The sequence below is a fragment of the Megascapheus bottae genome, unplaced genomic scaffold (assembly GCF_031878675.1).
Source record: "Megascapheus bottae isolate mThoBot1 unplaced genomic scaffold, mThoBot2.hap1 H_1, whole genome shotgun sequence".
NCBI classification, from domain to species: domain Eukaryota; kingdom Metazoa; phylum Chordata; class Mammalia; order Rodentia; family Geomyidae; genus Megascapheus; species Megascapheus bottae.
In genome coordinates this window covers 3,034,445-3,060,565 of record NW_028327858.1, presented here as the reverse complement: position 1 = coordinate 3,060,565, position 26,121 = coordinate 3,034,445, and the positions used below count along the sequence as shown (strand labels likewise).

At 41.6% G+C, this 26,121-nt stretch overlaps 1 protein-coding gene across 1 annotated transcript in view; it reads right to left on the bottom strand.

The window, feature by feature from the left end:
• LOC150039000 (N-lysine methyltransferase SMYD2) overlaps positions 1–26,121 on the bottom strand; it is a 54,552-nt gene that overhangs the window by 22,440 nt on the left and 5,991 nt on the right. Inside the window, exon 2 of the mRNA XM_090328111.1 lies at positions 6,166–6,229. Coding sequence (XP_090184237.1) covers positions 6,166–6,229 — 64 coding nt within the window. The remainder of the gene's footprint in view (positions 1–6,165; positions 6,230–26,121) is intronic.

Below are 26,121 nucleotides of genomic sequence, written 5' to 3'. Positions count from 1 at the left end.
TGCCCAAATTTGCTTAGAAGAAATTATGAACACCCATAGTAGGCAATTTTAATAAAATGAAAACAAAACACAGGCACAGCAGATGAATAAGAACCCATCTTGCTAATTAACAGTTTGGATTTTTTGGGGGTGGGGGTACTTTCACTATACAGAGACTTTGCGACTCTTTTTTAACTGAGTAATGTATAAATTATGCCTTGTTTGCTTGTTTTGGGGGACTTGAAGTCTGGGCCTGGATTCTGTCCCTGAGCTCTTCAGCTCAAGGCTAGTATTCTATCTACTTGAGCCACAGTGCCACTTCCAGTTTTCTGATGGTTATTTGAAGTCTCACAGACTTTCCTTTCCTGAGCTGGCTTTGAACTGTGATCCTCAGAACTCAGCCTCCTGGAGTAGCTAGGATTACAGGCCTGAGCTAGCGGTCCCTGGCTTAAATGATTGTTTATTTAAACACATCATCTTTTTTTTTTTTTTTTTTTTTGGCCAGTCCTGGGCTTAAGCTCAGGGCTTGAGGGCTGTCCTTGGATTTTTCTCAAGGTTAGAACTCTATCACTTGAGCCTCAGCACCACTTCTGGCTTTTTCTAAGTATGTGATACCAAGGAATCAAACCTGGGTCTTCGTGCATGCCAGGCAAGCACTCTACCACTAGGCCAAACTCCCAGCCCAAACACATCATCTTTTAAAACATATTTTTATTATCTTTAAGTAGTTATACAAAGAAGTTGCCACTCAACAAAGCAGTTGATGAATATAATGCATTTTGATCAATGTCACCTCTTTTCAACATTCTCCCTATCCCTCCCCTCCTAATTCTTCCTCAACTTTCTAAATTTTATAGGATATTATGCATTGGATTTTATGTTTGTTCCCTACCTCCTTTGTTTTCTTTATGACTTTTAAATTTTTCTAAAGCTGGTGCTTTTCTTCGAAATTCAAGCAATTCTTATAAAATGATATGCATAATAGGATCTCTGTTTTAGAAAAATAACATACATATACATGTACAGGAAGACTCAGACAGACACATACCATTATGCTTTTCCTTTACACTGTTCTTTCTGACTTTACTATAATGAGCACAGATTATTGGTGTGATAAACATAAACAATCTGTTTAAATTAACACATAGGTTTTTTTTTTTGAACTGATGGCTCTCTTTTTAAACATCTGACTCACTTTTAGCCACCATAGTGCTCTGCATGACTCTGATTTTTGTGTGTGAATAAAAATATTTCAAGATGTTGGGCACGGTGGCTCACACCTATAATCCTAACTACTCAGGAGGCTGAAATCTGAGGATCAGGTTCAAAGCCAGCCAGGGCACTAAAGAATGTGAGACTCTTATCTTCAATTAATCACTAGAAAATGGGAAGTGGGGCTGTGGCTTATGTAGGGTGGTAGCCTTGAGCTGAAGAGCTCAGAGACAGTGTTCAGGCTGTCCCAGTTCATGTCCTATGAATGATAGAAAAAAATATTCAAGATGCATAAATAGCTATGAAATTGTTTCCCTGATGCACTAGCACTTCTAACTGTGGAAAGAAAGAAATTTTATGGCTCCCCATTTTTTTTCTGTTGAGTAGAGGCTATTGTCTTCTTGGATGAGGTGGTAAGACTCATTATGAAATGACCTTTTCTAATTCTAGCACTGGTGTTTCTCCTGTCCTGATGGAGCTTCCAAAGTTCATAGCCTACCACTGGCAAACATGAATATGCAATTTCTTAAAATGTGCAATTGCAAGAGAATGCCACAGGACTTTTGCTTTGCACATCTGTCACCTCTAACAGGAGAAATGGGAAAAAGAGTGAGGTAGACACTGACAATCCTGCAGGAGGAGGGCCCTGTGTTGAACCACAGAACCGTGGCACAAAGAGCTTTGCTTTCTATTCATAACAAAGAAGTAATGGATATACCCTGTCATTCACACTTACTTCTTCCTAGGTGATGTTGAGCAATCAGACAAATGAGCAGCCCAGGTTTAGTATGCTTCACCTGATTGGGTGAAGATGCCACAGTGAGCTCAACCAGAAAAGAACCAAGGACTTTGGTTCATTCCCATTCACTAGTTACTCAGAACACAACAAGATACTGCAAGCATTGATTCAACATTTCTGACACTTCAGTTCTATAAAACACGTAACAAATGTCTAAAACTTTGACACATCTTTCACTACATGCTCTCCATATATGCTTTAAAAACACACACAGACACACACACAAAACAACAACTCTATCATGACTCTCTACTTTCAAAAGTGTACCTAAAACCTGTCACTTCTACAATGTAGTTTTTTCCTCTGGATTTCAGGCCAAGAACTAACTATCTACCTGACAGTTTGACCACACAATGATGATTATTCTGCAGACAAACTTACTTCTAAAACTGTTCTCCTTGACTATGTCAGGGTATGATTTAAAGAAGTCTGAGTGAATAGAAGATTTGGTTTTCTGGGCATATTTATAAAAATAAATATAGTTCATTAAAACACACAGCTTGTGAAATAACAAGCCCAACTATAAAGGAGTTTCTTTGCCTTTTATATTTCCTCCTATCACCTTTTCATGCATCATCAATTAAAATCTTTCCTCTGGCATCATCCCACTGAGCCAAGTGAACTAAGAGGGAAGAAAATAGAACAAGACAGACCAACTATACCAAATAAAGTACAATCCTAACACACTAAAGATAGGGGAGGTGGGGACATACTTCCAGGGAAGTTTTGGACCAAGACAATAGTGTGGATATGGCCCTTCCTGTTCACACTCCTAAAAGCCCTTTTTCGTTCTCTGACACATCTCCCCGGTGACTCCTTTCCCAGGGGACCTCCAGGACTCACAAGCACACTGCTGTCCAGTGGGACAGGGCTTCTCCCACAGTGTGTCAAGGATCACCCCAATTCTGCCTTTGTTCATCTTAGGTAAGACACCAAACCACTTCTTACACTATATTCGTATCTACTGATAGGATTGACCAGACGGTCTGAGTGCGAATCCCACCACCTGCAGAATACACGTGGGGGACCGGGGGGGAGGGGGGGCGGCCCTTCCTTTGAGGCCCAGGCAATGAGACCCAGGCAGTGAGCAGTAGTACCAGGCTTTCTTCGGTGGGAAATCTCTCTGTAACCTTCCTCAGCACTGCTCTTGTTTGGGCCACACTTTATCCTTCAGCAGAGCCTCCGCCCTAAGCTCATGAAAGCATCTATTCTCCATGCAGCACCTTGAATAAGGAAGTCTCTATAGTAATAAATTGGTTTTCAGTTACTCAGAGAAGTTTAGACTCCTTTTACAGTAAGCCCAGCTCACCCAATGTATATTATTATTAACCCTGGGTTCTTAGGAATCAGTTTTTTTTTGTATGCCCAGAAAATAAGCTTCTTAAAATAAAAAATACACTGTTTCCTTTATTCTTCGTAAAAAGCTAAGCTTCCGTCCAGCCTGAATTTGTAAAAATCCACTTACTGCCTAAAGCCCTTGAACTGCCCTCCATTTCTGGATACTTTGTAGTAATCCCTATGCCCAGACTACTACTTCATTACAATACACGACCCTACACTGGTTTAGTTCTTTAGTATAAAAGACTGAAAAACCTAAACAGATCTTAGCCTCTTCCTCCCTCAGCAAGAGGAGATGAAAGAAAACTGAAACCTACCACCTCTAGAAACAAGAGCTGTGTCATCAATTGCCACCTAGAGGGGAATGGGTTGCTAGATGCTCAGAGCAGAGGAAAACCAATGCAGGATCCACAGCCCTGGAACCAGGTGAGATCAGGGGTGAGAACTCTCTGTCAGGAGGCAATCTTGGCCTTCCAGCTCTAAGCATTACTATCTCCCCAAGTCTGTCTCCGGGACAAGGATCCTCACTCAAGCAAATGTTTTATTACAGCACGAGCACTCGTGCCCTGTGTCTTCAGGGTCAGACCGTGCCAACGGTCAAAAATGCCCACTGTAAAGTAACCAACAGGCGTCTGGCACATGCAGCTTGTGAGGAATTGGTTATATGGACCTCCCCCCTTCTACCCCCAAGAAGGTTCTGCATTAAGGAACAGGCTCTCAGAGGAGTTCAGATTCATTTTACAAGAAGCCTAACTCACTTAACGTATACCGTTAGTGCCCTTGAGTTCTTAGAAGCCAGCCTTTCTCTTAGGCCCAGAAAACAAGCTCCTTAAAATCAAAAGTATACCATTGCTTTTATTCTTTGTAGAAAGCTAAGCTTCTGCCCAGCCTGAATTTGTAAAATTCCACTTTACTTTGGGCTCTGGCACTGATATTTATAACTCCTCACATCTGTTCAGTTCGTATAGAATTTTCAATTCTGCCCTATCACTCATCAAGACTGACATTACTATCCTCAGTTTTTATTTGAAGAAACTGAATTGTGATCTGCCAAAGTTACAGACTTGGTAAGGAGTCACTCTGGGACCTGCTCCTTGATTATGGCCTCTCGGTACTGGAGGATCTACCATATGAACCTATCTGGTTTACTGTGCTTGCATCTCTAAAGAGCCATCAGGGAAAGAGTTAATTTATAGAAGTGTTTTTACTTACAATTAAAAAGTCATACAGAGTCCTTCCCCCGGCCTGCTGGTCTTTACAATACCCTGGCCATCTGAGCCCAGACCACTCTCTCCACAACCCACCAGGGCAAAGACCTCTCTGCTTCCAAAGAAGGCATACTCTCCCAGAACTCCTCACAAGCCCCATTTGTGTGGCCAAGCTGAGCACCTCAAAAGCCTGCGCTGGAAGACACAGACAAGACACGGTCTCGAGTCAAGGGAGACTGAACTCCCCAAGGCAATGCCTCCATGTGTGCCTTGCTCTATCTGGCAAGGACTCTGCTGTCACTAGAGCTCTGCTGTCAGGCGAGACACAGGGCTTAGCAATCCTCTCACTGCTAAGTACTGCTCCCAGTGCTAAGTAGAGCTCTCAGAGGCCAGGAACACAGCAAGGTGACAGGGTTATCAGAGGCAGAGTGGGCAGTGGGACTGGACAGTTTCAGGATGCACAACACTGGTATGCCAATCATATAGAGAGGACACAGAGAAAAGCTTCCCTGTGACCCAGAGCTGCCTGTATTTCCAACAGTGCAGTAATAGGTGTTTTGGAGGTCTTTCTTTCTTTTGGTTGGTCATGGGGCCTGAGTGCTATCCTTGAGCTTTTTTCACTCAAGGTTAGCATTCTACCACTTCGAGCCACAGTGCCACTTCCAATTTTCTGGTGGTTAACTAGAGATAAAAATCTCACAGACTTCACTGCCTAGGCTGGGCTCGAACCATAATCTTCAGATCTCAGCCTCCTGAGTAGCTAGGATTATAGGCATGAGACACCAGTACCCTGCTGGTAACAGATGTTTTAAAAAAGAAAATAGCCAGGGGCAGTATGGAGGCCAAAGAAAAATTTTAAATGTACGTGCATATAAATATGAAAGACTATAAGTTTATGAACTAAACAGATAATGTAGTGCATTTTATGTGAAACATAATCAAGTTGTATGACTAGGGTTTTATAATTGGCCTGGGAAACACCATTACACCATTTTTTGTCCCTCTAAAGCCGACTTACAGTTCCTCTAATCTGTCCCCTTCTCCCATTCTTACATAGAGGGTTCAGGTGAGATTTACCCATCATGCCCAGCCTGCTTCCTGAGCCCTCAACCCTCAACTCTCATGCTTGTGAAACTCTGGTTCATTCAAGGTCACTGCCACTACCTGCTGACCTTGAAAACATTGTGCCAGAAGCTCACCTGGATGTAGCTCTAACTACACTGGTCTAAAACAGCCCAATGGTAGTTACCACTCTAGAGATTTCTATACTTTCATACCCATGGCAACATTTAAAACTCTTAAAAGTGTTTTCATGGTTTCTGTTTGTCTTATCTGTTCTGTCCATCTCTTGCTGGCATTGTAGGGGAGATAGTCAACCTTAGTGACATTCTTTCCCTCTTTCCCTGCACTTCATTTCTGGTCTCATCTGTTGCCAAAACTGTGAATGCCTGTCACTGGCTGTCGCCTGTTCATCCTGGGGCAGCATGTACACACACAGGGTATGTCCCCCCGGCGGGGGGGGGGGCCCTGCAGGGAAACACTGGCATTCACTGACAAGAATGAGAGGCCACCAGGGTTCCCATTTTGAAGGACAGACAGGCCCTCCCTACCAGCTGGCCCAGGACCTACCTGACAGTCCGCATTGCAGTAAAATGCCTGCTTGCATCTTCCACACTTCGACAATCCTTCTTTCCTTAAAAACAGAAAGGGTACGGTAGTGGTGAGAGGTACAGAGATGCAAGACAGTACATTAGATCATACAGTGACAGAAGATGCCTGACAAGGTGCAGAGCCAAGATTCTCCATACCTTACTCTCTGCATAAATGGCATCTTCCCCAAGGACAATTAAACCAGATTAATCCCTTAAAGAAGGGTGAGCTAGTTAGAGAAACATGCACCCCATGCTTACCAAGAACCCCCAGCATGAATGAAGGGCACTGTCCAGAGTGCAAGCACATGGGCTCTGGCTCATGACTCTGACCTTGAGACTCCATGGCTGCTAATGTCACCTGTATCACTATTCATTAGTTTGGAAAAAGCCACATCTTTCTACATCTTATCTCATCTCTTTCTACGTCTTGTCTCATCTCTTAACATGCCATGTTGTTGGTCTAAGCCCGTGAAGGAGGACCTGAAAGAATACGTGCCCAGGTGAGAACACCATATGAGAAAGAAAATGCAGGGGGCCATACCATTCAAAGGTTGTTCAGAAATCTCAACTTAAAAATAAAGCAACCCAGCCAGGTGCAGTGGCTCACACCTGTAATCCTAGCTATTCAGGAGGCTGAGATCAGAAGATAGCAGTTCAAAGCCAGCTTGGCGGCCACTAAAGTCCATGAGACTCTTATCTCCAATTAAGCTCTAGAAAACTGGAAGTAGGGCTGTGGCTCAAAAGGTAGGGCAGGGGCCTTGAGCTGAAGAACTCAGGGACAGTGCCCAGGCCCAGAGTTCAAGCCCCACCACTGGCAAAAATAACAATAATAATAATAATAATAATAATAATAATAATAACTCAACCCTAGCTGGGTGCCAGTGGCTCCTGCCTGTAATCTTAGTGACTCAGGAGGATAAGATCTGAAGAACTAAAGTTCAAAGTCAGCCCAGGCAAGATAGTCTACAAGGTTCTTATACCCAATTAACCAGCAAAAATCCAGAAACAGAGCTGTGGCTCCAGTGATAGAGCACTCAGCCTTGAGTAAAAAAGCTAAGGGGCAGACCTTCCCTACGATCCCGCCATACCACTTCTGGGCATCTATCCTGAACATCATGACCCAAGATATGATAAGGACACCTGCTCAGCTATGTTCATCTCTGCACTATTCACAATAGCCAGGCTATGGAAACAATCCAGATGCCCTACTGCAGATGAATGGATACAGAAAATGTGGTATATATACACAATGGAATTCTACATAGCCAAGATAAAATAATGGCATTCGTAGGGAAGTGGATGAATCTAGAGCAAATCATGTTGAGTGAGACAAGTCAAGACCTAAGGATCAAAAGGCGCATGGTATCCTTAATATGTGGCTATTAAATCCAAAGAGTACAAGAGCGAGGACTCAATAACTGCATACCCAAAGCTATGGACATGGTAATGGAAATAAAAACATAACTATATAGACATAAAAACCTATGACTCTATAGACATAATGTTTTATTTCATAAATTAATGTTTCTATGACATACAAACCCTTAGCTTAATTGTGATTAAGTTCTAAATACTAAGTCTCAGTGATTGTAAATAGAGAGTCCCTCCTTGAACACTTGTATGTTAAACTTGTCATTTAAAATATGATGTAAAAATTAACATTAATAAATTCTTTAAAAAAAAAAAAAAAAGCTAAGGGGCAGAGCCCAAGCCCTCAAGCCCTCAGTAACACACACCACCCCCTGCACTGCTACACACATACGAATAAAAATTAAAATAATGTGACCCAGTAGGCTGTGATATGTTCTGGAATCCAATATTTCTTATTCGATCTGGTGTATGTAGATATATATATATAATATATATGTACATATTATATATATGTACATATATATTATATATATATATCTTCTGTGAGTACAAGTGAGTGTCTAGCCAGCTTTGCATAGTTTAGTCATGTTGGCTTAGTGATTGTTATATTATTTTCTTGCTTCAGGTCCCCTCTCACACACACACCCCACAAAGAAACAAACAAACAAACAAACAAACAGGAGAGCATGGCTTTCTATGTGTTTGGTACTAGTGTGTGTTGTGCGAGACACAAGCCAGTGCTCTTGAAAACTGTGAAGCCACTGACTCAAGCTACACATCACCCAGCTCTGAACTTTCCTGTGAAGTAGTGGAGGGCCACCTCTTTGAAGTCAGAGCGTGATCTGTATAAACTGTCTAACCCCCCCCCCCCCAGGCTGATCTCTCGAGGGGCATTCTTCCAGCTGTAAGGGAGGGGGGAGGCTTCCACTTCCTTAGCAGCCCGACCCGGGCTTGCTGGGAGAGAGGCTGAGATTGTATAACACAGACATGTCACAACTTCCCACTGCAGAATCCTCCCCCGCTTCTTGTCAGCAGGCGGTAGTCACTACATTCCTCCCACGAATCCAGAGTGATCCCAAAACGCTGCTCTGGCACCACGCACACAGCCTGGCAGCCCTCACAACAGCCCCCGGGGTTCCCAAGAAGCAGAGTGAAGAGGGTGTGGGAAGAAAAAACCCATGGGGTTGTGGTATAAATAAATATTCCCAGTCCCCACAAAGGAGCGCACTAATTTAGAATGCTCCAGCCTGGATGGTCCTCCAGGGGACCCAGGCCACACTTTGTGTTTGGGAATATGAAGAAAACAAGACCCATGGTAGCTGTGTGGCAGGGGCCCACTAACGTATCCTTCCCAGAAAGCAAGGGTCAGAGGTGCCCACTCAACAACAACCAAGAAGTGACATGTCAGCACAGGCCAAGTGACAGGTACTGGGAAGAAGTGCCAAGAGGCTAGCTAGAAAAAGACCAGAAGAAATGAGCGAGGGAACGGATAATGATGGGGAGATGCTACTTCATAGATCAGTACTGTCCATGTGAAATAGTCATTTCATTCAGTGACTGGTGTTTTTGTAGGGAAATTAGGTTAGCGATCTCTTTGAGATTTGACTAGAGTCATTCAAAGCCACATGAGCTGCCTGCGTCAGCCTCTGACCACTGATGAGCCTCCAGAGACACGGAGAAGACCCACACGGCGAAGACCCTATATGGAAAAGATTGTGACATTAACACATTCAAAGTAGAAGGCTGAGTGTCAGTGGTTGACACCTGCAACCCTAGCTACTCAGGAGGCTGAGATCTGAGAATCAAAGTCTAAAGCCAGTCCAGACAGAAAAATTTGTGAGACTTTTACCTCTAGTTAACCACCAGAAAATTGCAAGTGGGGTTGTGGCTCAAAGTGTTAAGAGTACTAGTCTTGAAAAAAAGAGCTCTGGGATAGTACCCAGGCCCTGAGTTCAAGCCCTAGATAAACAAATAAGCAAAATAAAAATAGCTGGGTGCAGTAGCTCACACCTGTAATTTTAGTTACCCAGGAAATTGATAGCTAAGGATCATGGTTGGAAGGGAGCCCAGGCAGGGAAGTCTGTGAGACTCTTATCCCCAATTAATCACCAAAAAGCTAGAAGTGGAGGTGTGGCTCCAGTGGCAGAAAGTCAAGTGGAGCTAAAAGCTAAGGGACAGCACTATGGCCCTGAGTTCAAGCTCTAGCATCAGCACTATATGGCTATATCTATAATTTAACAACATAGAAAGAAAGTAAGGGTTATAAAAACCTTCTTGTAAAGTCACTCTGAACTCGAGCCTTAATCAAACATCTCATGGAGGGAAAGAGGGAAAAAAAAAAAAAGGAACGAAGCAAGAGCTCTACTGGGATTTTATTGAAAATAATCCATCTCCCCAAGGCCCCACCACCTATTAGAGCCAGCTAGTCACCAAGTCCACCGGCCACAAACAACAAAGACGAACTCCAGTGTTGGCAATATGGTATCTGCTTTCTACTCTCTCATGGTGGTTCTCAAATGGAGGATCTGCAGATAGCTGGGGTTTCAGAGACTCCTTCTGGGAGCTGGTGAGGTCAAAACAATTTTCAGAATAATAACTCGGCACTGTCTGCTTTCTTCGAATTATCTCAACACTGGACACTGAGGAAGTGTAAGGGAGGTAGAAGAAGCGAGGGTTCCTGAAAGCAGCAGTACCAACTGTGCTGAGACTCTGGTCCTTCAGTGCCATTTCTGTGCATCAGGAAGACATCAGTGTCTCAGAAAGTCCCTGCTATTGTTCATTACTCTATTGTCTCTAGTTTGATATTAAGCAATGAAATGGGAAGACACCTGCATTCCCAACACTGGCACAGTGGTAGTCCCCTGGGAAAGGCACTTCTGTGACCGCTGGCACTGAAAACCAAACTAGCCACTTTCCCCCCTCACCCCTGGGAATGTCCTCTTTTTTTTCTTAAAAGAAAGGCTTGAGACAAGCTGTTGTTATTCTTACATGAACATTTGGCAACAAAGCCATTAAAAAGAAGGAAGGGAGCCTGTCACTTCCAGGAAACTGCTCTTGGCTGCGAATGGTAAAAGTCAGAGCTTTCCAGCAAAAATTTAAAATTTGGAAAATATCTGTCACCCTGAATAGACATCTGACAGCTTCTAAGCACTTAACATTTTTTTGATGACACTGGCAGTGCTATCAGACAGCGTGATTTTTTAAATACAGTTTGATGAATTGAGTCAACTTCGGGAAGATCTGTATTACTGAATGATGCGATATTTTCCAAATGACCAATTATGATATCTGAAAAGTGAATCATAGTTAAAAGCATCAGTGAGAATACTAGAAAAGCCAAGGACCAGGATATAGCTAAAATGATAGAGCACTTGCCTACCATGTGTGAGGGCCTGAGTTTAATCTCCAGTAAGTCAAAGTGCAAGTTAAAAGAATACATTTTGGTATAATGGAGTACAAAGTTCTCTGAATGACTCCAGATTGCACATTACAATTAACCTTTTTTTTTTTGGTGGATCATGGGGCTTGAACTGGGCCTGGACGTTGTCCCTGAGCTGTCAGCTCAAGGCTAGCACTCTACCACTTGAGCCACAGCACCACTTCTAGTTTTCTGGTGGTTAACTGGAGATAAGAGTCTCATGGACTTTTGTGCCAGGGCTGGCTTTGAACCTCAATCCTCACATCTCAGCCTCCTGAGTAGCTAGGATTACAGGCGTGAGTCACCAGTGCCCAGCTTTACAACAAACCTTTAAGAGAATATCACTTAGTGACTTTCAATGTTAAATCAAAGAATAAACACATTTAATCAGAAAGGCTATCAAAATGCCATTTCCTTTCCAATTATACATTTTGGATTCCCTTTTCGATTACCCAAGCTGGATCTTTGCCTCATCCTTCAAACAAAACAACATGGCACCACAGACTACATTTAGAAGCATCTCCCAGAATACAACTGCAATCTCTAAATACACACATTAACTAGATTTGCAAAACTGTAAAACAATACCACCATTCTCACCGATACATTTTTGCTAGTAAATTTCTCTCAAAAAATCCCTATGTTAAGAATAATGGTTTTCACGGGCTGGGATGTAGCTCAATGGCAAAGCGCTTGCCTAGCAAGTACAACTCCTGGGTTCGATCCCCAGTGCCAAAAAAGAAAAGACAAAAAAAATACAGTTATAAAAAAAAAATAAAGGTTTTCAGCCAAGTGTGGTGGCTCATGCCCGTAATCCTAGCTACTCAGGAGGCTGAGATCTGAGGATCATTGTTCAAAGCCAGGCTGAGTAATAAAGGACGTGAGGCTCTTATCTCCAATAAACCACCAGGAAATCAGAAGTGGCACTGTGGCTCAAGGGGTAGGGAGGTAGCCTTGACTGAAGAGCTCAGGAACAGCACTCAGGCCCATGACAAAAAAAAAAATGTTTTCATAGACAAGATATGGAATCAACCCTGACACATCTCAGTGAACAAATGGATCATGAAAATGCGGTGTATACATACACAACAGTATATGCTTCCATCAGAAAGAAGACATTGCACCATTCATAAGGAAATGGAAAGACTTGGGAAAAAAATCACATTAAGTGAAATAAGCCAGACCAAAAGAAACATAGGTTGCATGATTTCCCTCATCTGTTGTAACTAGATTGTGCCTATACATCTACAAGTAAACACACTGAATGGTAAAAGATAAAAAAAAATTACAATTGAGCCAGGAACATGGCCTAGTGGTAGAATGCTTGTCCAGCATGCATGAAGCCCTAAGTTCCATTCCCTGGTACCACACATACAGAAAAAGCTGGAAGAGGTGCTGTAGCTCAAGTAGCAGAGCATTAGCCTTGAGCAAAAGTGTCCAAGGACAGTGCCCAGGCCCTGAGTTCAAACCCCAGGACTGCAAAAAAAAATTACAATTGGACATGATAAATTTTACAGGAATCTACACATTGGCACAGTGAGACACAGGAAGATTGGATCACCAAGACTCAATAGGTACTTGCATATGATTGTATCCAATGATGTTTATCAAAATGAAGTCAAAGAACTAGAAAAAGGGTTTTGGTATTTTACTTTTTGTTTGTTTTCTCCTTTGTCTTTTTTTTTTTAAATTTCTGTACCTTTTATCTTGTATGTAAGTTTATCTGTTTAGGGGAGGGTAAGGGGGAGCACAGAAATGGTGGGGAAGAAGGCGAACAAATGCAGTACTGATATTCATTAGGCCTTGTGTTGAAACTGTACTGTACAGCTTCTTGGAGACAGGGGTTCAGTAGGAAAAAACTGGGAGAAAATAAGGGAAGAGGTGACACTGTTCCAAAAGAAATATCATTATTACATGACTTATGCAACTTTTACCTCTCTATACATCACCTTACAATATCAAGAAAAATATTTTTTAAAAGAATGTGTTTTGCCAGGTGCGGTGGCTCACGCCTGTAATCCTAGCTACCCATGAGGCTGAGATCTGAGGATCACGGTTCAAAGCCAGCCCAGGCACTAAAGTCCTTGAGATTCTTATTTCTAATTAACCACTAGAAAATTCGAAGTGGGGCTGTGGCTCAAGGGTAGGGCAATAGCCTTGAGCTGAAGAGATCAGGGACAGCGCCCAGGCCCAGAGTTCAAGCCTCATGATCAACACACACACACACACAAAACCTCCAGGAGAGTCTCACGTGCACGCGCACGCACGCACGCGCACACACATGCGCACACACATACACAGTGTTAATTAATGGGATACAGAGTCATTTCAAAATGACCTTCTACAAAGAGTTTATGAGTCTCAACTAACTATAACACGGGGATCCATTTCAGTTGAAACAGACTGCAGAAAAACCAAAACTATGCTATCTTCGGCTGTTCCTCACACAGAGGAAGTGAGCAGGTCAGGATCCTGGGGATAGAATGAAGAACTGTGAGGCTTCTCTTGGCTCCAGGGCAGATTTTGCTATAAGTGGAGTCAACTTTCTGCTTGCATGGGAATTTCCTTAATCCACTGCAAGCCTGGGCCTACCTATCTTTTCAGAGTGGAGAAGCAGAAAAATTAAGAGCTTTGTTAGCCACAAATAACTGATAACAAATAACATTAGTTCAGACTTTCTTTAATTCATTGTGTATCTGGGGGGTCTTTATTAAGAAAGTTTTGACCTGTGCCAAGGAATCCTAGTGTATCACCTATTTCTTCTTGTAAAGTTTTCAGGGTATCTGCTTTTACCTCAAAGTCTTTGATCCATTTGGAATTAATTCTGGTGCAGGGTGACATAGAAGGATCCAAATTTAGTTTTCTACAGGTGTTTAACCAATTCTGCCTGCACCATTTGTTGAAGAAGCTTTCTTCCATCCTATTTTTTTTTTTTTGCTCCCTTATCAAAGATTAGGTGGCTACAGGCCTGTGGGTTGATTTCTGGGTCTTCAGTTTTATTCCATTAGTCCTCAGACCTGTCCTTGTGCCAGTACCAAGCTGTTTTGATTACTATGGCTCTGTAATAGTCTAAAGTTTGCTATTGATATTCGTCTAGCACTGTTTTTTTTCTGCTAAGGATTGTTATTGTTATACAGCATCTTTTATTATTCCATATGAATTTTTGGATTGCTCCCTCTATTTCATTAAAGAATGACATTGGGATATTAATGGGAATTGCATTGAATTTGTAGAGAGCCCTTGGCAGGATTGCCATTTTCACGATGTTAATTCTTTCAATCTAAAAGCACAGAAGTTTTTCTACTTCCTCAGTTCTGCTTTAATTTCCTTTTTCAGGTTTTTAAAGTTTTCATCATAAAGGTCCTTTACAACCTTAGTTAATTCCTAAGTATTTTATTTTCTTTGAGGCTACTGCAAAAGGAGTTGCTTTCCTGATTTCTGCCTCACTCTTCTCATTGTTGGTATACAGGAAAGTCATTGATTTTTGAGCGTTAATTGTATACCCTGCTACTTTGCCAAAGTTTCACCTAACTCAAAACTGCAGTGCTTCTGTATGGCAAAGGACATAGCTAGCAAATTTAGTTGAAAGCCCACAGAGTGGGAGAAGATCTTTACTAACCACACAACAGACAAGGGCCTCATATCTAAAATATACCTACAACTCAAAAAATCAGATCTCTCAAAAACAAATCTTCAGAGAAACAACCATCAATTTAAAGGTGGGCTAAAAACTTAAAAAAGAGATGTCTCTGAACAGGAAATAAGAATGGCCTATAGACACATGAAGAAATGTTCCACATCTCTGGTCATAAAAGAAATGCAAATTAAAACAACTTTGAGATTCCACCTCATTCCAGTTAGAATGGCCATAATCAAGAAATCTAATAGCAACTGATGCTGGTGGGATTGTGGCCAGGAGGGAGTATAAACTTGTTCCCTATGACCCAGCAATCCAATGCCTTGGCATTTACCCCTATGTCCAGAAACAAGGGCATACTAAACTTACTAACATAACAATGTTCACTGCAGCACTATTTACCATAGCGAAGATATGGAGCCAACCTAGATGCCCCTCAGTAGATGATTAGATCAAGAAGATGTGGTACTTATACACAATGGAGTTCTATGCTTCCACCAGGAAGAATGACATCACCCCATTCGTAAGGAAATAGAAAGACTTGGAAAAAATCGTATTAAGTGAAATAAACCAGACCCAAAGGAACATAGGCTCCATGGTTTCCCTCATTTGGAATATTTAGTACACATCCACAACTCTCCTAGCTGAGTATCACAATAGCTCAAAAGCTATGTGCATATGGTCATATAAAATGAGACTATACAAAATGAACTCTAGGTTATGGAAACAACAGGTTTATCTTTGTGATTGTTGTTCTTGATGTACTATGTGCAGTTATTTCTTTTCTGTTTTTTTCCCCTTATGGTTAACCTCATGTGGTAACTATATCTGACTTTGTGACCTGGTGTGTGTGTGTGTGTGTGTGTGTGTGTGTGTGTGTGTGTGTGTGTGTGTGTGTGTGTGTGTGTGTGTGTGTGTGTGTGTGTGTGTGTGTGTGTGTGTGTGTGTGTGTGTGTGTGTGTGTGTGTGTGTGTGTGTGTGTGTGTTTATTTGAAAAAGGGAAGGGAAGGGAGGAAAACAAGATGATTGGGAAGGGGTAGGGGGAGGAAAACATGAGAAGGGATATCAGTGTTCGAGAAGTAATGCACCTACAACTTGATGAATGTAAACTGTAACCCCAATAATACAAAAATACCCTGACCAAAACAACAACAACAACAACAACAAAAAACCCTAATGTTCATCTACTTTGATCTGGATGAGGTAGAATAGGGTGGGGCAGTGAGCCGTATCTGAATTATCTGGACAGGTGCTCAGTTCTTTCCATAGCTGGGGAGAGACATGAGCTCTTCACAAGTCTCATGACTGAGACTCAACCCACAATTTGCTGAGCAAGTAGTTGCACTGTATAGGGGGGGTACGTGGTTGGGAAGGAAGAAGAGAGGGAAAGAGAGAAGGAGAAAGAGGAGAAGGTTCAGAGGGGCTATGTTCACCATAGCACCAGATAAGTGATTCAGAATAAATTTCATGCTAAAGAAGACAAACAGTGAAACTTTCATTTGCAGTGCAACCTGACCAGGACTATCCAGGAGTGGAAAGAAGGTGCCAAATGAAAGCAAAGGTCCCCTCGAATATGCTGAACTTAAAAGGCATGAAACTCAAAGCAAGTTAAGAGTGAATCAATCTTCAGTGTTCATGGGAGTCCTCAATTTTGGCCATCTGGGGTGCAGCCCATCAATTTCCTGGTGATAGGCCTGTGCCAGCCTAGGCGCTCCGCAGAATGCTTCAAGAATGCAGAGCCATGGACCTCTGGTAATGCATCTGGATTGAGAGGCTTATGTGTACAGCATTTCCTGGATTGTGTTAAAGCAGTAGGTAAGACAGACTGGTTTTGGTATAACTCTTTAGAATGAATGGCATCCACGGCGGAGGGGGACGGGGGTAATCAGTGCTGTGTGGCTAATCTTGGGAAATTCTACAGTAAAGCTACAGTAAAGTACCCAGACTAGGATTCTGGAAGCTAGGTCCAAGTTGTAAGAAAGAAATCCTCAGCTTTCATTCCCCTCTTCCTAATTTTTTTTTTTTTTTTTTTTTTTTTGCCAGTCCTGGGCTTGAGCTCAGGGCCTGAGCACTGTCCTTGGACTTTCTCAAGGCTAGAGCTCTACCACTTGAGCCTCAGCACCACTTCTGGCTTTTTTCTATGTATGTGGTACCGGGTCTTCATGCATGCTAGGCAAGCACTTTAACCACTAGGCCAAACTCCCGCCCCCCCCCCCAATTCTTACTTCACCATTTAGGAAGAACAGGACAGGTTATTCTTTCTCACCTCCTAACTTCAAATCTGCTTTTTTGTGTGTTTGTTTTTTGCTTTTGCCTTTGGTGCTTGATGTACAAAGCGATGATGGCACATTACTCATTGTTTCTGAACCTCAGTTTCTCTCATTGCAAAATAAAAACACAGTTCACACCCCCTAAGTTTGCCATGCAAGTTAAATAGGAGATGCAAAGTGTTGAATCTGCTGCTTAAAACACCACAAACATCAACTAATTGCTGTGTACTACTATTGCCTTTTTAATGAAACTTGTGCTTTTTAAAAATAACTAAAAATAATGTGAATGACTGAGACACTTTCAGTACAATGCCACTCAGACTCAGGTTGGAGGATTTATGGGCAAATCTCTATCCTGCTGTGAATAGAGGGGCTCTTTGAACTTAATAAATGGACCTATCCACAAAGGGAAAAGGAAATGTTATTCAAAAAAATGCATGTACTTGATTATTAGTGACTAGAACAGGATGTAAATGACACACACCTGTCATTTTCTCCAGGAGGAAATACAGGCGGTGATTAACTTCTTCGACTTTTAAAAATCAGAAGGCATGAAGATCAACAAGTTAGAAGGGTAATTAACAAGTCCTGCTACTTAATGTGCTGCCACAGGTGCTGTTGGTGTAGATAAAAAGGATTTGATTCTATAAGCTCCCTAACTTTCTGCTACTGAAATGAACGCTTAGTGGGTTTTGCCATGAAAGAAAATGATCCTGGCGTGCAGGGAGCTTGCAATAACAATTACTTTTACCTCACAGTTGACAGAAGAAGTGACAAGCATGCTCTTCCCAACGCAGGCAGCCCCAGCCAAATGAAAAGGAGCAAAGGGGGGAGGGGGGAAGCCCAGCAGTAATCTCACTTCCCCATAGGCTGAAATAAGACAATCAGATACAAAGTTAGCCTCTCACCCAGCGAGGGTGGTCACACTAGCAAGAAATAAAAATGGGAGGAATTGTGGCAGAACCCTATTATAACCCTGGTCAGAGGACAAGGATAATGCTCAGGCGATGGGTTTTTGTGTAACAGTGAAAGATGCTCTCCATACCACTTTAATCCACGGCATGCAGGAAGACAGGACCCACGAGCAGCAGGGGGTTTCTTTCCCAGAGCTGTGCTGAACCTGCGCCTGGGCTTCAGCTTTGTTCTGAGGCTTGTTAAAAGTTAGAGCCCGCGTCCTCTAGGAGGGGAGGCAGGAAATATTTAGGGCAGTAAGATAGCAATTAATAGGTTTTCTCAATTCTTGGAATTAAAGCATGATTTACAAAGCTTCATGGACTGGCCGTGAAAGACAAGAATGACATTGTTTTAGGATTTGTTTTAATGCAGGGTCCAGCTGAGTTGAAATTTATCCATGTCTTTAAAAGAAAAGAATTCACAAAGCTTGTAGACAGACATATTTAAGCATAGGAGCCGTGAACATTACTCTTTTCAGCTGTGGGATGATAACTACATCCAAATGTCATTGTAAAAGGCCCTGTCCAATCACAAACAGTTAAGCCTTACTCACAGATGAAAGGATGCACTTCTAAATTTTCATGCTTTCTTCTAGAAATGTCTTAACTTTCACTTTTTTTTTTTTTTTTTTAAGGGACGGGAAGAGATTGAACTCAGGGCCTCAAACTTCCTAGGTAAGAGTTCTACTACTTGAACAATGGCCCCCAATCCTCTTACTTTTTGTTGTTTTTCACACAGGGTCTCATGCTTTGGCCCAGCCATCTCAGACCTCAATCCTCTTGCCCATCTGTATTCCACCTCCACCTTCCAAGCAGCCCAATACATGTCTTTACGTTTATGCAAGATTAGAATATCACTTCTTTGTTACTTTTACAAATACGCTGTAGTACCCACTGGTGATGGAGCAGTCAAAAAGAAAGAAACAACTAAGGCCTGTGTTTCTCACTCAGAATTTTTATAACCTTTTCTGATAATAAGTAACATCGCTACTGTATTAGGACTACCGCAATCATGTCACCCTGAGTATTTTGAAATAATCAACAACATTTTTAGCTTTACTTATAATTGCTGTAGCTCTAACTGGTAGTCATGTGACCAAACATAAGAAAATGAGAACTCCCCTCCCCCATAACGTTAATTTAACCACTTTAAAATTCAGAACACTGCCAAGGTTACTTTTTGATGAAAACTGTCCCACAAAGTGAAAACAGAATGTGGTAGAAATACCTTTATAACTGTGTTAAATGTGAGCTCCCCGAATGCAAAGAGTTCTTGACAGCCCAATCTGAGTACTAACTCTGGCCCCAGAGAGATTCTGCTGTAAACCTCGCAAGAAAAGAGACCTTTGAAATCCTTTAGAGAAGAACTTTAAAAGTTGACACTCTGTATCATAACCCAGGATATAATAAGGACACCTGCTCAGCCATGTTCATCTCTGCACTATTCACAATAGCTAAGTGATGGAAACAAACCCAGATGCCCTACTGCAGATGAATGGATACAAAAAAAATGTGGTATATATATATACAATGGAATTTTACACAGCCAACAGACAAGATAAAATAATGGCATTCGATGAGAAATGTATGAAATTAGAGCAAATCATGTTGAGTGAGATACGTCAAGACCAAAGGAACAAAAGGTGCATGGTATCCTTAATATGTGGACATTAGATCCAAACAGTACAATAGCAATGACTCAATATTTGGGTACCCAAGATTATGGATGTGGTCTTGGAGATATAAACATAACTACATAGACATAAAAATCTATGATGGGCTATATACTCTATAGACATAATGTTTTATTACATATGTTAATATATATCTATGACATATAAACCCTCAACTTAATTTTAATTATGCTCTAAAATCTATGTGCCAGTGACTGTATACAGAGACTCCCTTCTTGAACACTTGTTAAACATGACATTTGAAATATGATGTAAAAATCAATGTTAATAAATTCTTTAATTAAAAAAAAAAGTTGACACTCTGTAGCCTTTGTTTCACTTTTCTGTATCTAAACAAGAAATTCTGAACTGTTCCTGACAGTGGAGGTGTAGACTGGCAATCCCAGCCCCCAGCCAGGGAAGGTAGGACTATGCAGCAAGGCCTGACTTCAAACCAACTAAAACAAAAATATAACAAAAAAAGGCAAAAGAAATACAGACATCACTAATTTGTTGTTGTAAAGTTGGAAAATTCAAACTTACCAGAAACGGTTTGTACAGATTTAACAGAAATTTTTCTTTCAACCCTTACCAAGTCCATCTATACTAAGTAAAGAACAGTTTTACACTTGCCCCTAGGTCAGTAAGGACATATGTAAACCTATAATGTCAATTTCTAGTATTATTTTCTACATGCAAAGCGCTGTACTAGCTTCTGAGGAGGTAAATGAGATAGAGGTAAGGTGACAGCAAGTTTACTCAATAGCTGGTGTCTTAGAAGGTCTGAACATGTCCTAAAATCAACTAAATACTGAAGCAACTTAGGAGAGGGTTTCTAGGTGCTTCCTTTGTTAATCTAAATGTTCTCAGTTGAATAAATCCTGAAGTTGTTGTGGTGGTAGGTTTTTGGGGTTTTTTGGTCGGTCATGGAGCTTGAACTCTAAGCCTGGACACTGTCCCTGAGCTCTTTTTGCTCAAGATAACGCTCTAACATTTTGAGCCACAGTTCTACTTCTGGTTTTTTGATGATTAACAGAAGATAAGAATCTCACAAGTTTCCTGCCCAGGCTGGCTTTGAGCCTTGATCCTTAGATCTTTTTTTTTTTGGCCAGTCCTGGGCTTGAGCTCAGGGCCTAAGCACTGTTCTTGGGCTTTCTCAAGGCTAGAGCTCTACCACTTGAGCCTCAGCACCACTTCTGGCCTTTTCTATGTATGTGGTACAAAGGAATCGAACCTGGGTCTTCATGCATGCTAGTCAAGTAATCAACCACTAGGCCAAACTCCTGGCCCCGTTTGTTCGTTAGTTCTTTCTTTCTTTCTTTCTTTTTATATCTCTTAAAAAAAAAAAAAAGAAAAGAAAAAAGGTATTTGGAAATGTTTACTCAACAAGCATGGGTAGGCCACATTTCATGGCATCCCACAACGTGTCTACCCACAGCACCTGCTATTTAATACAAGGTAGTGCACCTCATAGAAGCTGTTTTGAGTCAGATGCTGGGGGCTCACACTTGTAATCCCAGTTATTCAGAAGGCTATCTGATGATGGTGGCTTAAAGCCAGCTCGTGTGGAAATGCCTGAAAGGCTCTTTATCTTTAAAAACAAAAAACAAAAAACAAAAAAAACTACTCAGAAAAAGACAGAAGTGGGGCTGTGGCCCAAGTGGTACAGCACTAGCCTTGAGCAAAAGCTCAGAGACAGTGCCCAGGCCTTGAGTTCAAGCCACAGGACCAGCAAAAAAAGAAGCTGCTGTTGTTTTAAAAGCACTGACTCTTTATTCATACCTGAAAAATAACTAGAAGCAGCATAAAAAGTCTGGCATCTCTGCCTGTATTTTCTTTTTTTTAATATTTTTTATTGTAATTAATAAAAGGGTTACATGATATTTGCCAGATAGAAGGTGCATTAATTCACATACATTGATACCCTTTCACATGTCTTGGTACCCATTACCCTCCCCCCCACCCGCAATCCACCCCCCCCATCTTGGTTTTCCCTCCTTCCCTATCAAATTTCAAATAACCAAATACAAATAAATTCAATATATCAGATAACAAAGTGAGATACTGTAACAATGAGATACCCAAGGGACAGTAAAGGAGATAAGAGATTACATAGTACATTAAGGACAAAAATCATTCGTTATATGGCTTTTGTTTCAATACCCTGGAGGCCCTTTCAATTAGCTTCATACTATATGGCCTTATGTATCAAGGTTTTGCTCTATTGCAAATCTCTGCTAGTCGAGCCCAAGGTTTCTACTGATTATGACAAATGAGGGAAACCATTGAGCCTAAGTTCCTTTGAGTCTGGCTTACTTCACTTAATATGATTTTTTCTAAGTCTTTCCTTTTCTAACTATGTTCTTTGCCCTGAACAGCTATGACACAGCCACTTAGGTAGGGCAGGACTGATGGATAACATCTTGTGACAAGAATTGGAACTGACCCCAAGCCACCTGTGACTTTGTAACAGTGACCAGAATCTCGATATGACAGATCAACTGGTCTACATCTCTGATGGTTGGATCACACTCATAAACAGTGCTGTTCAATTATTATAAATGCCTTTTACACTCTCCTCCCCCCGCCACACAACCCTTCCTTTATTTCAACCTAAAGCTTGTATTTGTACCCCAACAATGGGCTGAACTATTTATCTCTTCCTATGGCGTAGCTGTGCTACATAATAAAGGTCCTTCTCTGCTTAGCATTGCTACTTGGTATATTGAGAATGGCTAGAGTTGGCACACAGAACCCTGGGCATTGGCCTTAAGCCTAAACCTCTAGATTACAGAAGAAAAGTTACCAGTTAATCCTAAGAATTATCTGATCGGAGCACACTTGGAGTGTGAACATCATCACCCAGGTGCTGTGGTTCAACATTCTGATTAGCAGATTGCTCTTCATGACACACAAGGATTACTAGTGTTCCATGAATGAAATATTCAATTTCTTCCATAAAACACTGGCTACACCCTAACCAAGTTCAGGGAAGAAAACAAGGATACATAAAATATTGATGAATAAAGTAATGGAACTGTGTTCCTTCCTAATACTTCCGAGGGGTTTATAACCCAGTAGATGCTTTAGGGTGGAGAGAAAGTGCATGTGTGTGTGTGTGTGCACATGTGCACGCCCGCATGCACGCACATGAGCACACATGCACATGCAGGCACACACATACATGTGCATGAACTCAGCACCTCACACTCTTGCTTAGCTTTATTGCTCATGCCACAGTTCTACTTCTGGCCTTTTGGGGATAAGAGTCTCAAGGACTTTACTGCCTGGGCTGGCTTCCAAACACAATGCTCATATCTCAAACTTCTGAGTAGCTAGATTACAGGTATGAGCCACCAGTGCCTGGCTTAAATTTTTGAGTAAGTTACAAAAAGAAAGAAAGAAAACAAGGGTTCTTTTTCTCATGGAGATTACTGCTGGTCCAGGCTCATAATCGCATGCCTCTTCTTTCTGGGTGTGAAAGGTTGTGTCATTGTGAACAGGAACTATCAGAAAGTTGCAGACCAATGGAGCTGACTAGTAAGAGATTTTTCATGTGATGGAAGGACAAGTGATTACTGTACAGTCATCATCAAAAGAAGTATCACCAAAACATGAGCCAGCCCCCATATCCTTAAAAGAGCCTTTAATTTCTTCCTAAGAACAGTTTACTTTGTTCAAGATTTTCCTGTAACTTCTATAAAATGCTAAGATATAAAATCCTTCAGAGTCTGCAAGCCTGACTATGAAACTCACTTTTCAAGCAAGCATCCTTGTCTCCCCTCCTGCATGGTGATTCCTGTGCCTGGGGAGCTACCGTCGTCTGCATCAGTGTCCCGACTGACACAACAGCATCATATTTACTATGGTGAACATTCACGTTGGCCTCAAGGGTCTATATACTTGCCAAAAATAAGCACCTGCTGTTCTTAATGTACTATGTTACTTCTCTTCTCTTTTTTGCCCTTATGGTTAATCTCATATTGTTACTGTTGCTGACTTTGTTACTTGGTATATTGTATATAACATAGGAAAGGGAAGGGGGAAACAAGATGATTGGGAGGGGTAGAGGGAGGGAAATGAGGACAAAAACATGAGAAGGGGTATCAATGTGTGAGAAGTAATGCACCTACTACCTGGCCAATGTAATTGTAACCCCTCTATACATTATTCCGACAATAAAAAAAAAAAAGAGAAATTTAACAATTGCAAAAAAAAAAAAAATCACCTGCTCTTTAACCCAATCTATTTGAATAAGGTAATGACAAATTTCTATTTAGTCATCTGAAAGGTTAAACTTCACACCAAAGAATCATCAGATTTGATGCTAATAAATTGGCAAGTTCTACATTATTTTTAAATGTCTGATGGAAGAGTGCAAGGGACGCAGCTGGATTCTTAGCACATGCATGCCTTAGAAAGATAAGTTGCTTCTTGAACCTTCAAGACTTTTTTTTGTATTATTTTCCTCCTGAATTGCATATTCCTGTCCTTCAGAGCAGTCTTGAAGAGATCTGATTGCCTTCTGTTCTATTGTGTCCCTGTGAACGCCTTTGCAATTGAAAAGGAGGCCATGGAGGGTGGCAGGAACAGAGTCAGCAGAAGTTATACAAAGTGAGGTGTGTGGCTCTGTGACTGGTGGAAGCGCTAATGAGGCCAAGGTCATGGGTTCAGGCCTGAAAAGGCAGGTACTTCAGTCAGATTTCCCCGCCAGAGAACTGCACCCAAAACTACTGCAGGTTTTCGAAAAATCCAAAGATGTGAGGGTTAGAGATGTGTGGGTAGGGGGTGCAGTTCCTGAAAAAGGAAAGAAACCTCCATTCCAAGCTTCTCATCAGCCCAGGGCAGGCCTCTGGCCATAAGAAAACCACTGGGCAGCCAGAAGACCAGACAAGAGGCAGTCTGAACAAGGTAAAGTACAAGTAGGATGTCTTGTTCTATGTCTGATCAGTTCTGGTGATGCTTACTCAACACACACACACACACCCCACATACTTCATTGAATATATGTAGACAAACACACAGAGGAAGGGCAGTCTGAAAGAAGACATAGGATTAAAAAAAAAAAAATCTGACTGGGGACTGGGAGTTTGGCCTAGTGGTACAGTGCTTGCCTAGCATGCACAAAGACCCAGGTTCAATTCCTCAGTACCACTTATATCACATACAAAGAAAAAAAAAATTGAAGTGGTGCTGTGGCTCTGTCCTTGAGAAATCCCAAAGACAGTGCTCTGAGTTCATGCACCAGGACTGGTTTAAAAAAAAAAAAATCTGACTGGCCTTGCTCATACCTATGAAAGAAGATCTTGAACTAGAATGTTCAAATCCAGATATATTTGTTTATGATCATGTATTTTTCAAAAAGGATGTTTGTAATTACTGACTGCCCCTTTGGTGAAGCAGAAAGAAAGTGCTGTGAAACTGTAATTATTTCTCTCATTTTCCCCTTATTAACAGGAAAAGGGAGCTAAATTTAAACCCAAGCAAATCTAAAACACAAAACTAGAATAGAAACATCTTTTATACTGTTCTCACTATTTAAAACTTGAAAATAGACAACTTTGCTGTCTTATTACACATCAATTCTGAGTCTTCCTGGAGAACTGACTCCTGCCAACATCAAAGCACTGAGGCTGGATTTTTTTTCCAACACATTTTAAACATTAAAGAAAAAAAAAAAAGTCGGTGCAGTGGCTCACGCCTATAATCCTAGTTACTCAAGAGGCTGAGATCTAAGGATCATGGTTCAAAGCCAGCCCAGGTACTAAAGTCAGTGAGACTCCAATTAACTACTAGAAAACCGGAAGTGGTGCTGTGGCTCAAAGGGGCAGGGTGGTATCCTTGAGCTGAAGAGCTCAGGGGCAGCGCCCAGGCCTAGAGTTCAAGCCCTATGACCAACAACAAAAAAGAATTTTGAAAGAATCTTCTGACACTAAGCATACAACCTGCTTGCCCTACAAGATTACTGTCCCCACGAGACCCATTGATTTGGCAGTTATGATGAAATTTATGCTTGGAAGAGGTTCTGGGGTTTGAATTTAGGGCTGTACACTCTTACTTGGCCTTTTCTGCTCAAATATGGCACTCGACCAATTGAGCTACAGCTCCACTTCCAACTTTTTGATGGTTACTTGGAGATAAGAATTTCAAGAACTTTCCTGCCAGGGCTAATTTTGACCTCTGATCCTCAGATCTCACCTGCTGGGTGGCTAGGATTACAGGCGTGAGCCACAGGCACCAGGTGATATCAGTGTTTATACCTGTTTATAAAGAGTGTTTCTGAGCTAGAAGCCAGTGGCTGATACCTGTAATCCTAGCTACTCAGGAGACTGAGATCTGAGAACGGCAGTTAGAAGCCAGGCCAGACACTGAAGTTTATGAGAGTGATATCTAGAAATAACCACCAGAAAACCAGAAGTGGCACTGTGGATCAAAGTGGTAGAGTGCCAGGCTTGACCAAAAAGCTCCAGGACAGCTCCCCAGAGCCTGAGTTCAAGCCCCACAACTGACAAAAACAAACAAACAAAAAACCCCACTGATACGATATGCAATGGTTTACTCTCAACATGTTTTAAACTATTATAAACCTACAAAAGGATTAAAGGTGGCAA